Here is a 19572-nt window from a genome sequence, read left to right as displayed (position 1 = left end):
AGCTCCGGCAGCGATATAAAACATAACACGCAAGGCAGTGGAGAACATTAAAATTCCCTGCCTTACTGGTGAGGTCTATCAATGTGGAAGACACTTCTGAGAAGTCCGAGGACACCAGGCAAGACTCAACTGTGCCGCGCCGAATACCAAATGTGAGATTTGTTTGTTTTTAAAGGGACTAGATTTGGTCAGCGTCTCGAGCCCATTATAGCGGGGACAGACTGTAATTTACATGTTGTAAACGTGAAACTATTAGGCTGGATTCACACGAGCATGTTTGGTCCGTAAAGGACGGAACGTATTTCGGCCGCAAGTCCTGGACCGAACACAGTGCAGGGAGCCGGGCTCCTAGCATCATAGTGATGTACGACGCTAGGAGTCCCTGCCTCTCCGTGGAACTGCTGTCCCGTACTGAAAACATGATTACAGTACGGGACAGTTGTCCGGCAGCGAGGCAGGGACTCCTAGCGTCGTACATAACTATGATGCTAGGAGCCCGGCTCCCTGCACTGTGTTCGGTCCGGGACTTGCGGCCGAAATACGTTCCGTCCTTTACGGACCAAACATGCTCGTGTGAATCCAGCCCGAGTATAATAAGTGGTTTATGATTTACAACCTCTCTCCTCTCGATTTCCTTCCTCTTCTCTTCCTCCCGCTGCCGTTCCAGCTCTCGCTGCTGCTCCATGCGTCTCTCCATCTCCAGCTGTTTCTTACGTTCCAGCTCTTGGCGTTCCCTCTCTTGGCGCTCCTGCTCTTCTCTCCGTTTCTGTGCCTTTCTCTCCGCCTCCCTTTGCTGCTGCTCCAGCAGAACCTGGCGCCTCTTCTCTAGTTCCAGGTTACCTCGCTGCATGTTCTCCTTCCTCTTCTCCTCAAACGTCACTATCAATTATAAAGCCAGGAACCATAAGAAAAGCGAACAGGACATATGGACAGAGGTTGTTCAGATGAAGCAAACCCTTTAACGCACAAAAACGTGGTAGAGGTGGCGTAAAAAATATGTAAAAAAAAATAAAAATTGCACATGTCTTGTGCAAAAGAAAATAGTAACTTAGCAAAACGCAAATTTTCTCTGGCAGAAAACTGGCGTAGAGCGCTTAATAGACCCCCCCCCCCCACCACTGCCTACTGAGACAAACAAATTCACTTTGCCGATGACCTGCTCACCTGCTGACTTTTTCTGAGGAGGCTCCTCATCTTGCACCCTCTGGTAGGTTGGCAATGTCCCATCAATGGTGTCGTCACCACTACAAGCAGGAAAAAACGCAGCCATTTATTTTTTTTAGAATTTATCTAGACATTCAGTATCCACATTGTATTGTAAAGCTCACGCTGCAGTATGGTATCTCAATACCAGTGCCTACGAACATCAAGAAAGGGTTGTCCTTGTCCAAACAGCAAGCATGGAGAGAAAACAATGTGAGTTTACAGAAACCAGGGAATGGGGGAAAAAACACTTTTTTGGGGGGGAGGGGGGCAACAATTTTTATGTATAAGCTCCTCTTCCTCTGGTAGCTGGGTCCAGGAAGTAGTGAAGTTGCAGCAATCATTTTTAGCAGATATAGAACTTTTGATTTTATCAGTCACCCCAGCTTCTTAAAAATGCATAGTCCCTGCTAACTCCTCCCTCCTATTCTATGTGGTTGCTGCAGTTAGATTTTACAATGAATTCTGCCTGATCTATGGTAGCCTGGGAGTTAGATGCTCAAACAACCAACATGTAAATATATGGTACATAGTGGTATGGTATAGTCACAATTTCACAACGAATCTCAGGCTACTATAACATCTATAGTGGAGGTCCCAAAATGTTTTTCAAGGGGTTGTTTGGTTTAGGAAAGCCATGAGAGCTAAAACCTTTATCAGGATCCTCATTTATCAGCCATAATGAAGTAAACCTACAAAGAGCGTCTCTCGCTGTGGAGGACCCAACACATCCATGCATTACATGCGCAGCCCATAGATTTCAATGCACAATGTGTAATACTTAATTTACCCTGTGGTGGTGCTGCAAAGGAACTAAAGACTTGCTGCCAGATTGCCCCACAGATTACAGCTGATCTTTGAAGGTCCCAGCATTTGGACCACCCCTGATCAGCTTATCGTCGGGGGACTTTTCAAATTGTCATTTTTATAAAAAAAAAAAAAAAAAAATGTCAACAAAAACTGAACAGAAGTAATGTAGACAGAGCAAAATATGCATGACAAACAGGGTGTCAGCCTGCCAATCGAGGGATCTCATTGCAGCCACAGAATAAAAGCTGCTACCGATATGCAGTGGCCAAATATCAACAGTATAAACCGGACAACCCGAGTAAAGAAGAGAGAAAAGGGAGTATAAAGGGGGAAAGGAGACAAATGGGGAGAGAAGAGAAGGAAAGAAAACGCAGACCTGGGAGCTCAGCGAGGAGGGATTGCTGAGTGGAGGATAACCATGCAGAGGTCTGCGGGCACCCATCTATCAGGTTATAGGGGTCTTGGATAAGTATTTATACCATAGGGACCACACAGAAGTCTAAACGATCCAGAGAGTCAGAGTTCCACTGACCTAACATCAGGAACACGACGGTGCAAATAAAATGAGGACCGGGTGACAACTCGTTTCTAAAAACAGGGTTTAGAAGGCATTTGGCCGCTGTGAGGAGGAGGAGCAACTGGACGGTTTGTCTGCGTAGTTCTTATGTATTTCCTAAATGTCCCACTATAAGGGGGGGGGGGGGATAGTGGCACTTTAGTTCCTAGTCTCCAATCAATCAACTGCCGGACCGGGACCCAATAAGGGATCAGAGAGCAATCGCATAAAATGTTTGGCAGCGAACCATCTGGGGCACCGCAGCTCCAACACACAATGGGGATAAATGGTTCCAGAATTTGAATGTGAAAGGGTAACTAAACTTTTTAAAAAGTCTTAACATGTCATAGTGAGATGTCAAAAGTTTTAATTGGTGGGCGTCCAAGCTGTGGGGGTCCAAGCACTGAGACCCCCATCGATTGCTAAAATGAAGTGGCAGAAGCGCTCAGGTGAGCTCTGTGCTGCTTCGTTTCTAACAGGCTTCCCGAGGAAAAGCGATCAGAAACGAAGCAGCAGCGCACACCGAGGAGCTTCTGCCGCTTTGTTTTAGCGATCGGTGGGGGTCTCCGTGCTCAGACCCCCACCAATCAAAACTTATGACACGTCCAAAATTTTCAAGAGTTTAGTTATCCTTTAAATTGGTTCTTTTTTGAAGATAGCACAAATGGAGGATTTGGCCGCCCTAGTAGATAGCTATAAGGAACGATCAAAATATCTTTGTTTCGTAGGGAGCGTGTATGAGTTTTTTTTTACCAGTTAGTCCAATCTCTAACAAATATTTAAAAAAAAAGCTACACGAATGTGTGTGTCGTCCTTGCGCAGGAGCCATGCTCATCTTCTCTATCATTCTGAAGCGAGCACAGGGGACGACGACGACCTCTTAACAGGTATTTTCTTCTCTTCTACTAAGGCCCTATGCACATGACCGTAGATTTCATCCGTAATTAAGGACCCATTCATTTCTATTGCCCATGGACATGTTCCCGTATATTTACGGCAAGGTGTCTGTGCTGTAGAAAGGCTCCGCAAAAGGTAAGACAGGTCCTATTTTTTGCTTTTTATGGACCGTGCTCCCATACTTTATATGAAAGGACGGCCCGGGTGGCTGTCTGCGGCCGGCCGCGCCCGTAATTACGGGCACAGTAGTGTGCCGGGGGCATCAGACATGCAGTAAGTAATACGGAGATACCTTACAAGACATGATACAAGAAGAACAAGTAATAATCACAAGGCAACATATGGTCGCAACCAAACTCATTAGAATACACGAGCCACTATTATTTTTTTTTACAGTTATACAAAACAAATCACTTATTTCTAAAGATAAACTTTACCGGACGACACGATGTGCCTCTCAAACTGTTGCAAAACTACAATCCCAGAATGGCCTGACAAGCATGCTGGGAGTTATAGTTCTGCAATGGTCAAGGCATGCTGTGAGTTGTAGTGTTGCCACAGCTGGTGTGCCACAGGTCGGAGGAGATCTCGGCGTGGTGTCTGTTTACACACAGCTTTAGTATGGATTATAAATCAGCTTCTTGAGTATGTACTCACCTCACCCTCCTCACACACACAGTACAACCCATCACTCACATCACATAGTGGTGCTCCGTCCCCTGACACCGACGTGTCCCCTGTGAGAGGCAGCGAGCAGGAGAAAACAACAGATGGGGCTGGGGCGGTCATTCTTATCAGGGATTTTGTCACATAACGGCTGCTCTGTATAGATAAAATGCCGTCTTAAAGTAACATCCTACTTAGGAGGTGCCGTCCAAAAATAATCAGGGAACTGCTTGAATAACATTTCCCGAATATAGAATGATCATTGAACTTGCTCCCTTTAGCTATAGGCGAGTGCCAAACAAGTAAGGCTTCGTTCACATCTGCGTCAAGAGTCCGTTCATGGGTCCGTCTGACATTTCAGTCAGGGGAACCAATTAACGGAACCCTGACTGAAACCGTTTCCGTTTGCATCACCATTGATTTCAATGGTGACGGATCCGGTGCGTATGGTTCCCGTTTTGTCCCCGTTGTTTAAGGGTTCCGTCGTTTTGACGGAATGAATAGCGCAGTCAACTACGGTATTGATTCCGTCAAAACGACAGAATCGTTAAACAACGGGGACAAAACGGGAACCATACGCACCGGATCCGTCACCAATGAAATGGTGATGCAGACATAGACCTATTGGTTCTGTTTGTTTCAGTCAGGATTCCGTTCATGGGTTCACCTGACGGAAAGCTCTGACAGAACCCATGAACGGAGTCCGGACGCAGATGGGAACGAAGCCTAAGAGAGTGAAATTAAGCATTACACAGTGTCTATTCCCATCAATGGGTTGTGTGTGTAATACAGGACAGGTCCTCCAGAGCAAGAGACTCTATGTAACTGCTCTCCACTCCAGAGAGAATTTCATAAGAGGGCATATGAAAATTAGTTTACTAAATTGCACAACCCCTTTACAGGGGTTTAAAATTGATGGCTTATCCTTAGGATTAGATTGGTGGGGGTCCAACTCTTGGCACATCTGCCGATCAGCTGTTAGAAGGGGCTACAGCCCTCGTACGAGCACCACAGCCTCTTCTCTTGAATGGGAAAGTGGTGCAATACATTGCGCAGCCGCTACAAATGCGACGGCATGTGCAAGTAGGAACGAAAAAAGCACGTAAACAACATAGAGGCTGCGGGCTTGTATGAGTGCCGCGGCCCCCTCAAACAGCTGACCGGAAGGGGTACCGAGAGTGATCACCTATCCTAAGGATAGGCCATCAATCAAAAGTTGGATAACCCCTTTAAGCTTAGTCTGCAGAAAGCTTCTCATTATTGATCCGTCAAGTCAATCTCCCTCCTTCTGGTGACTACATGAGCCGTGTTTCTCAATAATATCTGGTCTTCTATTTGGGTCCTTCTCAATGTTCATGATTTCTGTAGTCATCCTGTTCATCAGTTCTTTGTAACTCTTCTAAGCAGAATTGTCTTTTCCAATGTTCTGGGATGTCCGAAAAATAAAGATTACACATGCTGATGGGAAGCGCGGTACCTACCGCAATATATTCCCTATATCTTGTAAAACACAGTAAATCTCCACCTTTCATCATCGATTAGGTTCACAATTCTGTGCCAATAATTTCCAGCCAAAACTAAACTTTCCCGTGTGTACCATTATGTATTCCATGTGTCAGTCTCTCACCTGTTATTTATCTCTATATATCAGACTGGGATGGTTGCTTAGCAGCATTGTGGCCCCGGCTCGGTGACTACTTTCTCTACTTGAGTCTATGGAGATCTGTGTGTCACCCATCACAGGCTTCAGCAGTTCCTGGACCACACTAGTTTTGCATGGGGGGGGGGGGGCAGAAACTTCTATCACCAGCTCCCACTGATACTTAGACAGGTTCCTGTCACACAGGTATAATGTAGAAGAATATAGTGCAGCGCCCCTGGCTGTATACCTATGATATCTCAGATTATTTTGGAGAATATAGAGAGAATGATAATCTGTCCCCCAGCATGCAGAAATGGTATGGTCTTTATCTGGTCATGTAATGCTGTGCTGAAGCATCATGGAAGTGATAGCAAAGCAGAGAGGAAGAGAAAGCTGGAGAAATCTAAGAATCAAGATGGAGGCTTTTTTTTTTTTTTTTAAAGCTCAGACAAGGCAGGAGTTCAAAAAGAAAGTACAGAATACATAAAAGAAGTGTAGAGGGTGGTATACAGTCAGGTGGGGGGGGGGTGCAGACATGGAAAGTTGTGCTTCCACTGGAGGGCTTCTTCTATATATTTTAATACAGATCGGAGCACCATTTTTCTGATACAGAGCTCCAAATCTCCTTTATAGTCATAAAGTTAAAAGACCCCACACCCCAACCCAGCCACCAGAATTTTACTTGTAAACTTTATATCTATGTGGGATTTGGAGATCTGTATCAAAAAAACTTCAAGCCAACAGCTTTAAAGAAATATTAAAGGGGTTGTATAAGATTAGAAAAACATGGCCGCTTTCTTCCAGCAACAGCGCCACTATTGTTTGTAGGCTGTGTCCGGTATTGCAGTTCAGCCTCATTCACTTGAATAGAACAGCCAATGGACAATGTTTTCCTAATCTCATACAACCCATTATGAAGAAAACCCCTTGTCATATGCTCTATTGGGGCAATGTAGGTAATAGAGGATGGTCCCCTACTCTATAAGCCAGAATTGAGCTGCGGCCACCGCTGTAGCGGATTCTACCTGTCCAATTATTACACGGACTACCATTCATTTGAATGGCTGCCATGTAATAATACATTTAGTAATGGCTGGCAGCGGCTGCATCCGGCAGAGTCAGCTGTTTGCTGTGGGGGTCCCAGCTGTAAACTGAAAAGAGTAGTCTCTGATGAGAGCCCCTTTAACAAAACAATGTGGATATTCACGTTAAGGTGCATCGCAGGGAATCTTTCAAGCTCCTTGTCAAGCGTCCCCTGCTTCTGAGATTAAAGTTAGTTGGTGTGGTTCTCGTGGGCAAGATAGTCCCACCACCAGTGGACAGAGCTGCCGACATTTGGTGCAAGCCAAGCCTCCTAACTGGATACAAGAGAATATTGACGTTTGGTGCCAGCCAAGCCTCCTAACTGGGTACAAGAGAATATTCCCTCTGTAGAGCTGAGCAGGAGGTATGGTCTGCTAATGGCTCCCCAGCCGCCCAGAAGGGAGCAGACCAACCCCCACCCAGTATTGGAAAGCAAAACAAGTATAACCATCACTATTAAAGTGTACTTCGTCACACCCCGCTGCGGCCAAATCTGGCTGTAGGTGGTTACTTACCGGAATGATGGTGGCACCATATCTGCGGGTAGAGTAAGAGGGAGCGGCTGGCCGGCTCTTGCCATGTCTGTTAAATGCATGGCTAACACAAACTCATCAGCTTTTAGTTTTCCATCTCGGTCGATGTCAGCGAGAGACCTATAAAGACACGAGTAAAAAAAAAATTTGTATGCAGCTATAAAGGGGTATTCAGATCTTAGACATTAATAACATATCCACTGAATATGCCATAAATGTCTAATATATAGACTGCTCAGTGTCCCAGGGTGTGAGGAGGCACCTTATCGACAAGGACAATGGTAGCACTCAGTTGTCAATAGATTTCTTTATTTCCAGGAGGAATAACAGAGGAACGGCACAATCCAGATGCTCCAGAATTGTTCTTTCATGGGGAATAGAAGTATTTACTACAACAGACATGTCAAGAGAGATCACAGCTGATCTTTAAGCTCTAGAATTTATGTTGAGCTTCACTTAAAAGGTGGTGAAGTCGACATGATTACAGTTGGACTGAAAGTGGGACACGAGGGAAACGTTTGCAGATTGAGCAAGAAATGCCAACAATACACAGAGAGTGCTATGAACTTGGCAGCATCCCCGGCCATGTTCTCATGCTGGTGGAGTGTGAAGATAAAGGTTACATGCCTTCCTTATACATCGCAGGGCAGAACACAGCGGAGGATTTCCCTAAACATCTTCTGTCTTCCTTCCTTTCTTATCAAGCCTCGCAGTGTACAAGACATTGCCTGTTCATGTCCGGTCCCATGACTGTGGTTTGTTTCCCTGCCCCAATATCTGCCTCCCCGTGCAAGCAGAAGCTCCCTCTCAGCGGCATTGTCACATGGCATACAGGACCTTTCTGCTTTGGGAATATTTTTTCGATGTCATTATTAACACTATGGCCACTCATTATTGGTCATCATGGGTGAATTATTATTACATCTATGACCAGCGTAAGGCAAAGGCTCCACAGGCGTACAATATTAGCTTGATTCTAAGTATAAATGGCTACGCAGGGGGCGCTGCTGTTGGTGCCCAGACAGATTAACTTCCACAAAGGGATATGAATAATTTTTAACCGGTTGAAGACACATGACGTGTATGCCCGACATGAGCGGCAGGACGCCGATACACGTCATGATGATCGCACGGGCACAGCAAGTAAACCCGAGCGAGGGATGTAGTAAAAGCAAGTGAAAATTTTCTACCACTTGTAAATGTACTCAATGGTGGCATGGAATAATGTGGAGCTAATACCCTTATCTGGTTTTCATTTACCCGGGGAAAGAGATTTAGTTTGCTGCCCTAGCCCTGTATATAAATACCCTGGCCGAGGAAGACTAATTTAATTGGCACCCCCCCCCCCCCCCCCCGAACCCTGCACCCATACCCCACCAGCTCCCTCCTGGCCCTGCTTGTGAGTTGATGTTGCATTACATCATAGTTAAAACAACACCTGAATCTGGAATTGATACAGAGCAGGATAATATCGATCACGAGCTTTACATTGTATTACATTGATGTATCTTACCATATAGTAGCCAGCTGAGTGTGGGAGAGGTTGGATTGTACCAGTGAACTCTTCACTTGAGACCCTGAAAACAGAGAAAACACACATTTACTGACACCAGTACATTTACGGACTACTATTGAATCTATAGAGAAGAGAGTTGAGAAGTTAGCTACTTCCTCCCTCACTGATGTTACAGCATTCCCGGTTTTACAACTTACTTGACAAAAACAAAAACTATGAAATCCGACAGACTATAAATTAGGGTGAAGTTTTTTGGTCTGTCTGACTCATTCTGGATGGGCAAAGCAACATTTGTTCTCGGACATTCGGTCATGTCTCACACTCTACCGGCAGAGATTTAATCAAGCATGTCTCTGCCCAGCGATAGGGAGAACAGGAGGATTCTCCTACTGTGATGGACTGCCAGGAAGACCTGAGAGGGGGGGGGGGAGGAGGAGAGAACCAACTAGAAGACCAAATAACAGAAAAACAACCCCATGACTGCTAATATGGCTGGTAAAGTTAGCTACTTCCTGTGTTACAAAGTCCAGAGCACAAAGTTTACAAGAGAAAAAGACTGCACACAGTAAAGGTACTATTACAGGGCCCGATATGGGCCGTAAAAACGAGCTCCCATCAACGAGGCAGCTCGTGGATCGACGCTTGTTTGCTCCTTTCACAAGGAGTTATGGTTGAACATGTATGGGGACGAGCCACTGTTACTAGGATAGTTAGTCTGCATACATTTCCATCATGTCATGCAAACAGGGCGATGTGCTGCCAACAACAATAATATTTCTGCTGCATAAACGAGCAGATCAGCCGATGATTGAGCGTTTGTCCGATAATTGGCCTGTGTAAAAGGCCCTCTAGTACATGCAAGGATTGAGGATCAACACAGCATGACGGAGGAACTACACCACAAACAGCAGCACAATGTAATCAGGAAAGTCAAGTGCAAAGCAGCCTCCGCAATAAAGACCAAATCCTCTCTCCCCCCAAAAACAAAAGATAAGAAAGATCACAAAAACAGGAAAAGCAACAGCACTAAGTTCTCGTGGTCTTTATTCAGCTATTTCTGCCACATTGCAGTTCATTCGAGCTTGAAAAAGTTGAAGTGGAGACCCCCAGTACTGAGTGACCAGACATCAGTGTTTTTGGAAAGAAGAGTCTTATCTGTGATTCCCCTTTCTATATGGAATGGATTCTATATATACACTATAGTAAGATATATTGTGCTAAAAGGGAACCATAGTATCTTGTTCTGCCCATTTATATATGGTGTGCCTCCAACCTAAGACATTTGAATGACAAGTAGTGCATATCACCCCCTACTTCAAGCTCCAAAATGAAAAACAGACCCCGGACAAGACCCCTAAACAAATACAGATCCCAGACCAGACCACCTAAACTTCTCGTTCCTGCAGCTTGCAGTGCCTCTTCACTACCGGCGAAGATGTCCCAACGCTGGCCATGGCGTCGGGATGTTGTCCGCAGCCACACCCGGTAGTGAAGGGGACTACAGGAACGAGGAGTGGTGAGTATTGAGTCAGAACATGGCACCCGGGAGACTTGCCTGCTCTTATTTGTGTCTGGGCGATTACCCCTTTTTTTCCAGGAGTCTCCTAGGTATCCCAAGAGAGCCAGCAAATATATTATGGCAGATCACTAGGATATGCTATAAGATTATGATCGTGGTGGTCTAACTGTTGGGACCCCCAAACGATACACAAAAAAAAAAAAAAGGCAGAGTTTCCTTTGGCTTTTCTCCTGCAGCGTTCCCGTCCACCCGCTATTCAAGGAATTGCAACACAGCCCCATTCAAAGTCAGCATTGGTGTGCAGTAAACACCGTGAAGAAGTCGCCGCACTTAGATAGTGATGATATCCCTCCATTATAAGAATCAGTGGGGGTCCTGGCAGTCGGACACGGTCACGGATCTGGAAGCGATAAAAAGTTACTAGGATATTCCATCAGTTCTGGTGGATGAAAAACCCTGTATAGGGCATGCAATCGATTACTGACAGTAATTATCCCCAGCAGAGATAACAGGGAGACGCGCTGCCGACATGATGATAATGTACGGGGACGAGCGATCGGAGTAACGACCACAGCTCCGTGTGACAGGAGCAGACGAGCGCCGATCAACGAGCTGTCTCCCGGTGTAATAGGGCCTCAAGTGTCCACAGATTACAGCAGATCACTGGGGGTCCCATCTGACGAGCGCGTAACCCGTCCGTGTGACGGCCATTAAAAAAACATGCGCAACACGGACACATGTATTTCAATGCCACTCACAGGGCCGTTTCAACGGAGCGTGTGAAGGGTCAGTGGAAAAATAGTCCTATTTTCGTGCGTTTTCACGGACCCCTCCAAATCATCATTTTACGGTCAGCATGCAACGTAAACATATTTTCAGCAGATCGTTGCACATACATTCCAAGATCGACAGATTGGTAGCTCAATAATAAGATCCGGCGTCCGCAGCATACTCGACGGGTTGCGTCATACGTCAGTTTGTCGGTAGGAGTCGTCGTCTTGCAAAATCTGCAATTCTACTGAAATAGCCGCATCCAGAAAGCTTACTGGTGAGATCAATGGTAAAAGCTACTGCTGTGCTTCATGTTCGATAAACCTAGAGGGGTTATTTGTCTGTTCCCGAGGGCAGCCGAAATATCAGTCCAAGTGTACACTAATATATTCATGCTGCCTCCCCCTCCCCCGCCGCTGATGGGCACATTCTCTCTATTACTGTGCATAGAAGTGTCGGCTGAAGTTTTGCAATTTTTTATGTTTTAATTCCTATCCATTTTCAAGATCTCTTCTTGCGGTCAGTGAACGGCAACATTCTTGTTTACATCCAGAGGCTGACAATCTGGACAGACCTTATACTTCTCACAGCTGAACGTTTGTTGCACATTTTTCCAATCTAAGCAATTGCCTAAGTAAATACATTGGCAGCGCAAATCTCTCTCCTGTCCTGATCGTTTACTACAATGTATCAGTTTAAAACTGGAGTCACATTTGTGAGCAGGACAAGCTCAGAAGGGGTTTGCAGCCTCTTAATGTGAACAAGGACATTTTATCCACTGACAACAAGCAGAGATCTTGAAAACGGTGAGAAAGGGAAACTGAAAGCACAATATAAAAAAAACTTACAGAACAATTTTTAGACCACTGAATAGAACTTTCAACTTGACAGAAGAAAAACAAAGTCAATGACTAATATTTCCTGGCGACCTTCATCCCGGGCAGCGGTGTAACCTCCTCCTGGGCCCGATGTAAAATCTGGAAAATGGGATTGTTACGGATGTCTCTCTGCAGGGAACAGTAACCCCTCCTGCGTTATTCAGGGATGTCGAGCAAGTCTAGATGGGAGGGGTCACTGCCGGGATCACAGGACACTTGCCTGCTGAAGAAACGCCCAGCGGACACTTTAAGGTGTTGAAACTTATTTTCGAAGGTACGCGTTATTACGGCTGCCATACATGGATATATTCTGAAGGTCTCTCTAGCCCTATGTAGTGGTTATAGTGTGTTCTCAGCTTCAGCGATCAGAGCTAGTGATGCTTCTGATCTGTACCAAATACGAAGGCTAGGGCTCAACACGGCCAACGTTTGCTGCGTGCCCCTGCATGCTTCGCATGTAATTAAAGTAAATGTGACCCGAAGGGGACAGCGACCGGAGAGTCGCAAGAAATCCATACCTGCAATGCAGCCATGTTCCCTGTAATTACATGCACAGTGCGATTTGGCCCGACCTGACCTGTGTGCCAGCCAAAGTCGTCATGTAACCTGAGCCTAGGGCTGAATAATACCTACATAGTGGTGCCACCTTGCAATTATTCCCTACTGTGCCAGCACAAAAACAAGAACATAGAACTTTCCAGAACATGGAGCCTACTACACAGAATTACCTATAATAAGTGTCCATAAAAGACTTGCGATAACATAGCAGTGATCAGAGTAGTGAAGGCTACAACGGTGCCCATATAAATGTGCCAGCCGTAACACTGTTCACATCCGAACGTGCCAGCCCGAGCAGTGCATACACACAGTGCCTATTTAATACCAAACACTTACCTCCCCCATGGTCCTGCCCTGTTCTCTTCCTATACTATTCCCAGCAGCCGGAGAGATGAGCACTGGCGGAGTGTCAGTAATCCAGGAGTGTCTCACTGAATCCTGAATGATTTTGACATAACGGCTGGGTGGTCATCAGAGAAGGGGCCGGAGAGCCGCATTGTGCCACCGGGTCCATAGAAGATCTATGTAAAACGAGAATGACCCGCACAGTCACTCACCTGTTAGGAAGCCACTCATAGTTTTGTCAAGGCTGTTAAACTTCTGCCTGTATTTCAGCCTGGCAGCTTGAGGCACAGCCCAGTCCTGGGCACAAGTTTTCGGGGAGTTACCAGTCAGCGAAGTCGTTGAAGAGGAATTGGAACTTAAAAGAGAAATGAGGATTTTTGAGGATGTATGAAAATCATTTGAAGTGAAAATGTCTGACTTAAAATGTGAACATTCCCTTTTTAACACCATGTTACTATGTTCCAAAATTCTATGCCAATTCATTTCTTAATATATCTTTATACTGGTCAGAGCTTTGTTTTTTCATACAAAGCTCCAAATCCCCTGCATCAACAGAGATAACTAATACAATTCTGTGTGCCTGCAGTCACCACTAGAGGGAGCTTAGGAGGTTTCTGCATACTGTGTTATTCTAGAGTTCAATGTATAAACAGTATGCAGTAAGCTCCCCCTAGTGGAGTTTCCAGGAAGAACACATTTCTAGTTTAATTTTGTCTCTGCAGAGGTACTGGAGCTCTGTACTAGAAAAACGGAGCTCCAAAGACTAGGACGATATATAAGAAATTAATCCACACAGAATTTTGCACTTCGTTAACAAAAAAAAAGCTAGAAATTTTAGAGATTCGCTTTAAAGACAATCTAAATTATCTTTTGCATGCAGATTATTTTTTTTTGTATGGCATCTTATAGAGAGTGGCTAACAAGTTGCGATATTGCGACACATCTATCACCCCATTAGGTCAGTAACTTACATACTTGTACGTCGTGCTCGGCCTGTTATACCGGCTTGCTTCAAGCTGCAACACCTTTATTAAATATCACATGATTATTTTCATAAAGATGTAGCAGAGTTGAAACAGGTCACATTTTGGTGTCCTCACATGACAAGGGTAATCCAATCATTCTTTTAAGCCGTCCAATAAGAGTGTGTCCGAATGCTAGATGAAGTTGGCATACAGCATAGCCCGGAAATCTAGAGACCCCCCCCCCCCTCTTTGATAATCTGACTATGTTGGGGTTAATGGTAGTAATATGCTATGAACATTTAGGGTCATGCCGCCCCTTTAAACCCACTCACTGTAAATCCAGTAAATATCCATGCTTCTCAGTTTCTAGATGACAACCAGTGAAAGTTTCTGTCTGAGGAAGTTACTACCTAAACGTGTCCCTTCCTGTAAGATCCCTGATCGCGCAGGGACTACGTGATGACGAATGCTCTGGATTATACAGGGAAAAGCTTCCTGCAGTAAAATTCACACTCCCTGTAGTTTAGGGTTTGTGAGCAATCTGCATATCGGATGATATCTTACCGGTATTGTTTAGGGGAAAACTTACGCACAAAGCATGGCTGACAATTAAAGGGCCAAAATGGCTAAATGAGCAGTAAAGCTGAAGTGGCCATGTTATAAATCTGCAGATAGGTGGCGGAATAGTGAGTAGGGGGAGGGGACTTTTTGGACATGCTTTGTAAACCTATTGAATAGTCAACGTCTTCACAACAGGAATCAGAATCTACAAATCAAATGAAGTGAAGACAGACATTGGGTTTAGTCTCGGGAACGTGTCACCAGGTCAGACCTTTTTAAATAGGAGAATTTATTAGATATTATATCTATAAGTTAAACATCAGTGGGTACTACTGCAAGAATTTAAAAGCGTACCCCATAAGTGGATTTTTGTGCCCCTTTGTTGGCCAATTGGCCAAGCGGTATCAGGTGGTGTCAGTATAGAACCCAGGCTGTTCACATAGGACAATCTCTATCCACGTGCCCAATGGATATTAATGGGAGACTGCCTCTATAAAGGATAGGGCTACACGGCGACCTTTGAACGCGACACAGGTCGCATTGCCATGGATCGCTGCGTTATTGCAGTGTCATGTTGGCTGCAAGAGAGAGTGGCTGTGTTGTGACCTGCATGCTAAAACCGGACAATCTTGAACACTTCCCGACCACTTAAGTGTCGTGGTGTGACGATTGTCCGGCTGCTTTCCGTTTGGCTTTCTCGGTTGTCAGCACAGTGACAATCCGGCTTTGAGCTGAACAGCCGAGTCATATCTGATAGTCTGAATGCTAGGGTTACGAGGACTAACCACCACAGTCTTTTCAATGAGGTTGTCATGCAGCATGCCCATAGCAACCAGTCTGTCTCAGATTATTCAGATTGTCATCTCAGGGCAGAAAAGCAGAAAATGGGCAAAGAAGCTAGACAGTGCTTAATCCAGGCTTTCCGCAGCATTAACCCTATGTTTATAATGATAAATTAGATGAAGAACCTCTTTGAAAAGCCTTACCTGCTAGAGCCCAGGTCTATCAAGGACTGAGTCTTCTGCATCCCAGGATTATGGAATCCTCCGGCCATTAATGAGAGCGAGCTGTTGTGAGGCAGTGCTGAAACATACAATACATTATTAGTAAGTCCTAGGAGCAGAGATGTGGATTAATGGGGGAAGGCATGTCAAAGATAATGTCAGATCCGATGCGGAGGAATATTAGGATGAATCCAGACCAGGATTTGACAAGGCAAATTGTGACATAATAAGCATCCTGCAGATTGTAAACCTGCCGCTTGTCCTCAAGTCCGCATTCACATGTATTGTATTGTACTTAGTTATGGATTTTCAGTGCAGAATCCAGAATTTGAACCTGCCTTACCCTTCCTTCACATGGAGAGCGAAATGATTTGTCGCGGATTTTCAATGCAAAGGGCGAGATCCTCATTGAATCCGCAAAAAAAATCCACAAAGTGTGATCATCCTAAGAGGAAGCAGCGCCCTGATTTTGACATAAGTTATAAACTTTTGTCTGCTTGCAGCCTCCACTAGGGGGAGCTTACTGCATACGGCTCTGACTATACAGGGGCTTTGGAGTACTGTATCTGAAAAACAGAGCTCAGATCCCCGCACTTGGAGATCTGTGAGGTCGTGGTCCTGGAGACGGACAGAGGTCGCTTTAGGAAAACGATTGTAATTGTAGCAAATGTCTTTCCTTATTGACCGTCTTGAGTATTCTCTTGTATTAAGGGCCAGAAGTTTCTGCTTATTTATGAAGTTGTCTTTATCACAATTTTCCCATCTGAGTCAAATGTGCAAAATAAAAACAGATACATATAAAATATTGCATGTACCAACTCAGTACTCCAGGCAATTGCTCAAAAATAATAGTATACATCTAGACTAAGGCCTCGTTCACATCTGCGTGGGCGTTTCCATTGTTCTGCTCAGTCCAAAAAGGACATTGAAAATACTGGAAGCGCCCATTCCATTGCATGACATGACAAACTCCATCGGCGCCGGATGAAACCCATTGACTTTAATGGGTTCCGGCGGGTTTCCGTCATGGTGTTCATCGGTTTACCAGATACAACAGCGCAGCACGCTACGCTATTGTTTTTGGCCAGATCTGTGATGGGACCCATAACGGAGCCTCCAACGCAGATGTGAACGAGGGCTAAGATAGTCCTCCCAGAAGATATAAAGTATTGTAGGCCATCTTTGGAAACATGTTGCAAATTCAGGGTTGTGGGATTGATCTGGTCTCTTTTACGATATGTCAATAATGGGATCCATAATGCCGGGATGATTGGACATTCTCCATTTGAATTAACGGGAATTATGGAAACCTCTCCAAGTGCTTTGAATACTAAATTGATATATAAAAAAAGAAAATTTGGATAACTTCCATATCTTGCTATACATTTTTGAGATTTCTGCTTTTCCCCCATTTCATAGGTAAACATACGGCCTATAGACGCAGACGGCTTACACAGACACTTACTTGAGGACAAAGGCACAGTGAAAGAGGACAGAAGGGCGGACTTTCCATTTGGCAATGTTGATGATGAGCCGACAGAAGGCACCAGAGGACTAGACATAGGCATGGGTGGCAGAGAACTCATTGAGGTCAACGAAGCGGTGGGTGCGAGGGGTAACAGTGTGGGCATAGATGGCGGCATGGACAGGTTTGGCATACTTCCCATTCCTGAACGTAGAACACAAAGGACCAACATTACAACGAAAACACATTCATCTAAAGAGCTTAAATTACGAAAGACGATCTCCCCAAATTCCTCACGGAAACTGCCTGAACGGAAAATACAACGGCAAGTGGATCTGTCACATTGAACACGCTGCCCCCTCTCTGCAGCATAGTATAGAGCAGGAGGTGCGGAGCGGGTCGTTTAATAGTTTTGAGGGAGAAGAGTCGATCTAACCTGTCATTTATTGCGTTAAACCCTTGCTAGCTCTGGGATTATGGATCCAGGGGGCGGAGTCTTTTTACGGACAGCTCATACTTGGGAAGTGATAGGGTATGTTCACACTGAGTTTTTTGCAGGCAGAAAATTCTGCCTGGAAAAATCAGCTCCGTTTTTGTTTTAAGTCGTTTTGCACCATGCGCGTTTTTTTAGTCTTCTCTTCAACAGAAAGATGAATTAACCGCGAGCGTTTTTACAGAAAAACGCGTAAAAAAAAACAGGTTTATTTATTTCCATCTCCCATTGATTTCAGTGGAGTTTTTGAGGCGGAAAACGCCTCAACATAGGGCATGTCGCTTCTTTTTCCCACGGTAAAAAGAAACGCCTCCACCTCTCATTGAAATCAATGGGAGTCAATGTCAGCCGTTTTTTAACTCTGTGTGAACAGGGCCTTACATGAAAGGCCCTGGCCCTCTAGACTCCTACAGAGAGCAAAGGTGTTATTTCATCCTGATACCCTACATTTTTTGGTTTGCAGACAGCTGATGGAGCAGACTTAGTGTTCCTGGTCTCCTATTGCAGTGGGGATGGGCTCCTACTGCAGCCAGTTGCCTTACAGCCAGATACAGGTATGATCTGAGGTTTGTGAATAGGTGGAAGTTGCAGATCTCGTCACACATAAAATAATTGTTATATATTTCTCACATTTTGAGCGTAAATTGAGACCTGGTTCATATAAAGTAAAATATCAATGAAGCGATTGTGTTTTTTTTGCCTTTTCTACATTTTAGTGGTTACTAGTCACTAAATGACAAGGGATACTGAATTTTTTTTCCCACCAAACTATATATTTATCTGCACAATAACATGATACATTTATGGAATACAATGAAACACCACATTCTGGGAAAAGGCAACAGACACAACATTAGGAGATCCTCAACAAAGAAAAAAAAAACACACCATAGCGGGAGGACATTAATGGCGAGAAGACTGGCGGCTGCTTCATGACATGCGGGAGTATCATTGGCAATGTGTGACCCTGCAGCTTCAGTTTGATCAGCTTCATTGCGATGGAGAACTCCAGCTGGTCCATCTTCCCGTCTCTGTTCAGGTCCGACAGGGTCCTTCAAAAACATCAAGTGGATGAGAATCATTAATATGTAACTTGTGTCCCTGTAGATACTTGTACAACGGACGTCTCTCCATGCAGGCTCTAAATGACAGTATAAGTGGACAAGCCCGGGCGGGCGCCCCATGGAGAAATAGAGGACATGAGATTTGGGATAAAGGGTGGAAATAAGACGTAAATTTTAATGGTTTCTGCAGGTATGACCGATGTCAACACTTCCTGTCAGAGCGCAGTAATCCAAGCGTAAGGTTAGAGCTCCAGAGCAAATATGAGACAACCGTGCCCGCTGTGAGGACTATGCCACAAACATTCTGGTCATACACGTGAACCACTAGAATGCCTCAGCCTCCCACACATAGTCCCTTGGAGCTATATCCGTCTATACCAGGCTGTAGAAACCTCTATATACCTCTGCTGCAAATAGGGGTGGTCTGATATTTATTTATCACTCAGCTTTCCCAGACTACTGAATGGTAAATCTGCCTACATACAGTGTGCAGCAATAAATCACTTGTCAGACCACACATGGAAAATTGTGTACAATTTTGGGCACCTGTGTATAAGGACATGGCTGAACTAGAGCGGGTGCAATGAAGGGCGACCAAGGTAATTAGGGGGATGGGTGGATTGCAGAAACAAGAAAGGTAATCAAACTTGGGGCTACTACTTTTTAGAAAAAAAAAAAAAAGACGTCTATGGGGTGATCTAATTACAATGTATAAATATATAATTGGACAGTACAGAGATCTTTCTAATGATCTTTTTACACCGAGGCCAAGGCAAAAGGTTTCACCATCATCACAGAAGGATTCTTTACTGTAAGAGCGGGGAGACTATGGAACTCTCTACCACAGGATGCTGTGATCGTTGATTCATTGAGCAAATTGAAGAGGGGCCTGGAAGCCTTTCTTGAAAGATCTAATATTACAAGTTATGAGTGCTAGATTCTGGAGACGAGACGTTGATCCAGGGATTTATTCTCCATAGTGGGAGTCGGGAAGGAATTGTCCCTAAAATAAGGCCACTACCTCATAGGTTGATTTATCGTCC

The 19572-nt window shown here is 44.8% G+C and overlaps 1 protein-coding gene and 1 pseudogene across 7 annotated transcripts in view; both read right to left on the bottom strand.

Moving 5' to 3' along the window:
- Positions 1 to 19572, bottom strand: part of ITSN2 (intersectin 2) — a 166009-nt gene that overhangs the window by 88320 nt on the left and 58117 nt on the right. For 5 of the 7 annotated variants that reach the window (XM_075860980.1, XM_075860983.1, XM_075860987.1 and 2 more), the window contains 8 exons: positions 18354 to 18517; positions 16973 to 17176; positions 15490 to 15586; positions 13190 to 13332; positions 8904 to 8967; positions 7373 to 7510; positions 1165 to 1244; positions 617 to 879 (listed from right to left, as the gene is read on the bottom strand). In XM_075860980.1, the coding sequence (XP_075717095.1) occupies positions 617 to 879; positions 1165 to 1244; positions 7373 to 7510; positions 8904 to 8967; positions 13190 to 13332; positions 15490 to 15586; positions 16973 to 17176; positions 18354 to 18517 (1153 nt within the window). Of the gene's footprint in view, positions 1 to 616; positions 880 to 1164; positions 1245 to 4123; positions 4224 to 7372; positions 7511 to 8903; positions 8968 to 13189; positions 13333 to 15489; positions 15587 to 16972; positions 17177 to 18353; positions 18518 to 19572 lie in introns of those variants that run through there. The other 2 variants (XM_075860984.1, XM_075860985.1) reach the window with 2 other exon arrangements.
- On the bottom strand, positions 3352 to 3449 carry LOC142646548 (U6 spliceosomal RNA; annotated as a pseudogene).

The sequence above is a fragment of the Rhinoderma darwinii genome, chromosome 4, assembly GCF_050947455.1.
Source record: "Rhinoderma darwinii isolate aRhiDar2 chromosome 4, aRhiDar2.hap1, whole genome shotgun sequence".
In the NCBI taxonomy this organism is placed as follows: Eukaryota; Metazoa; Chordata; class Amphibia; order Anura; family Rhinodermatidae; genus Rhinoderma; species Rhinoderma darwinii.
This window is presented reverse-complemented; position numbering and strand designations above follow the sequence as displayed.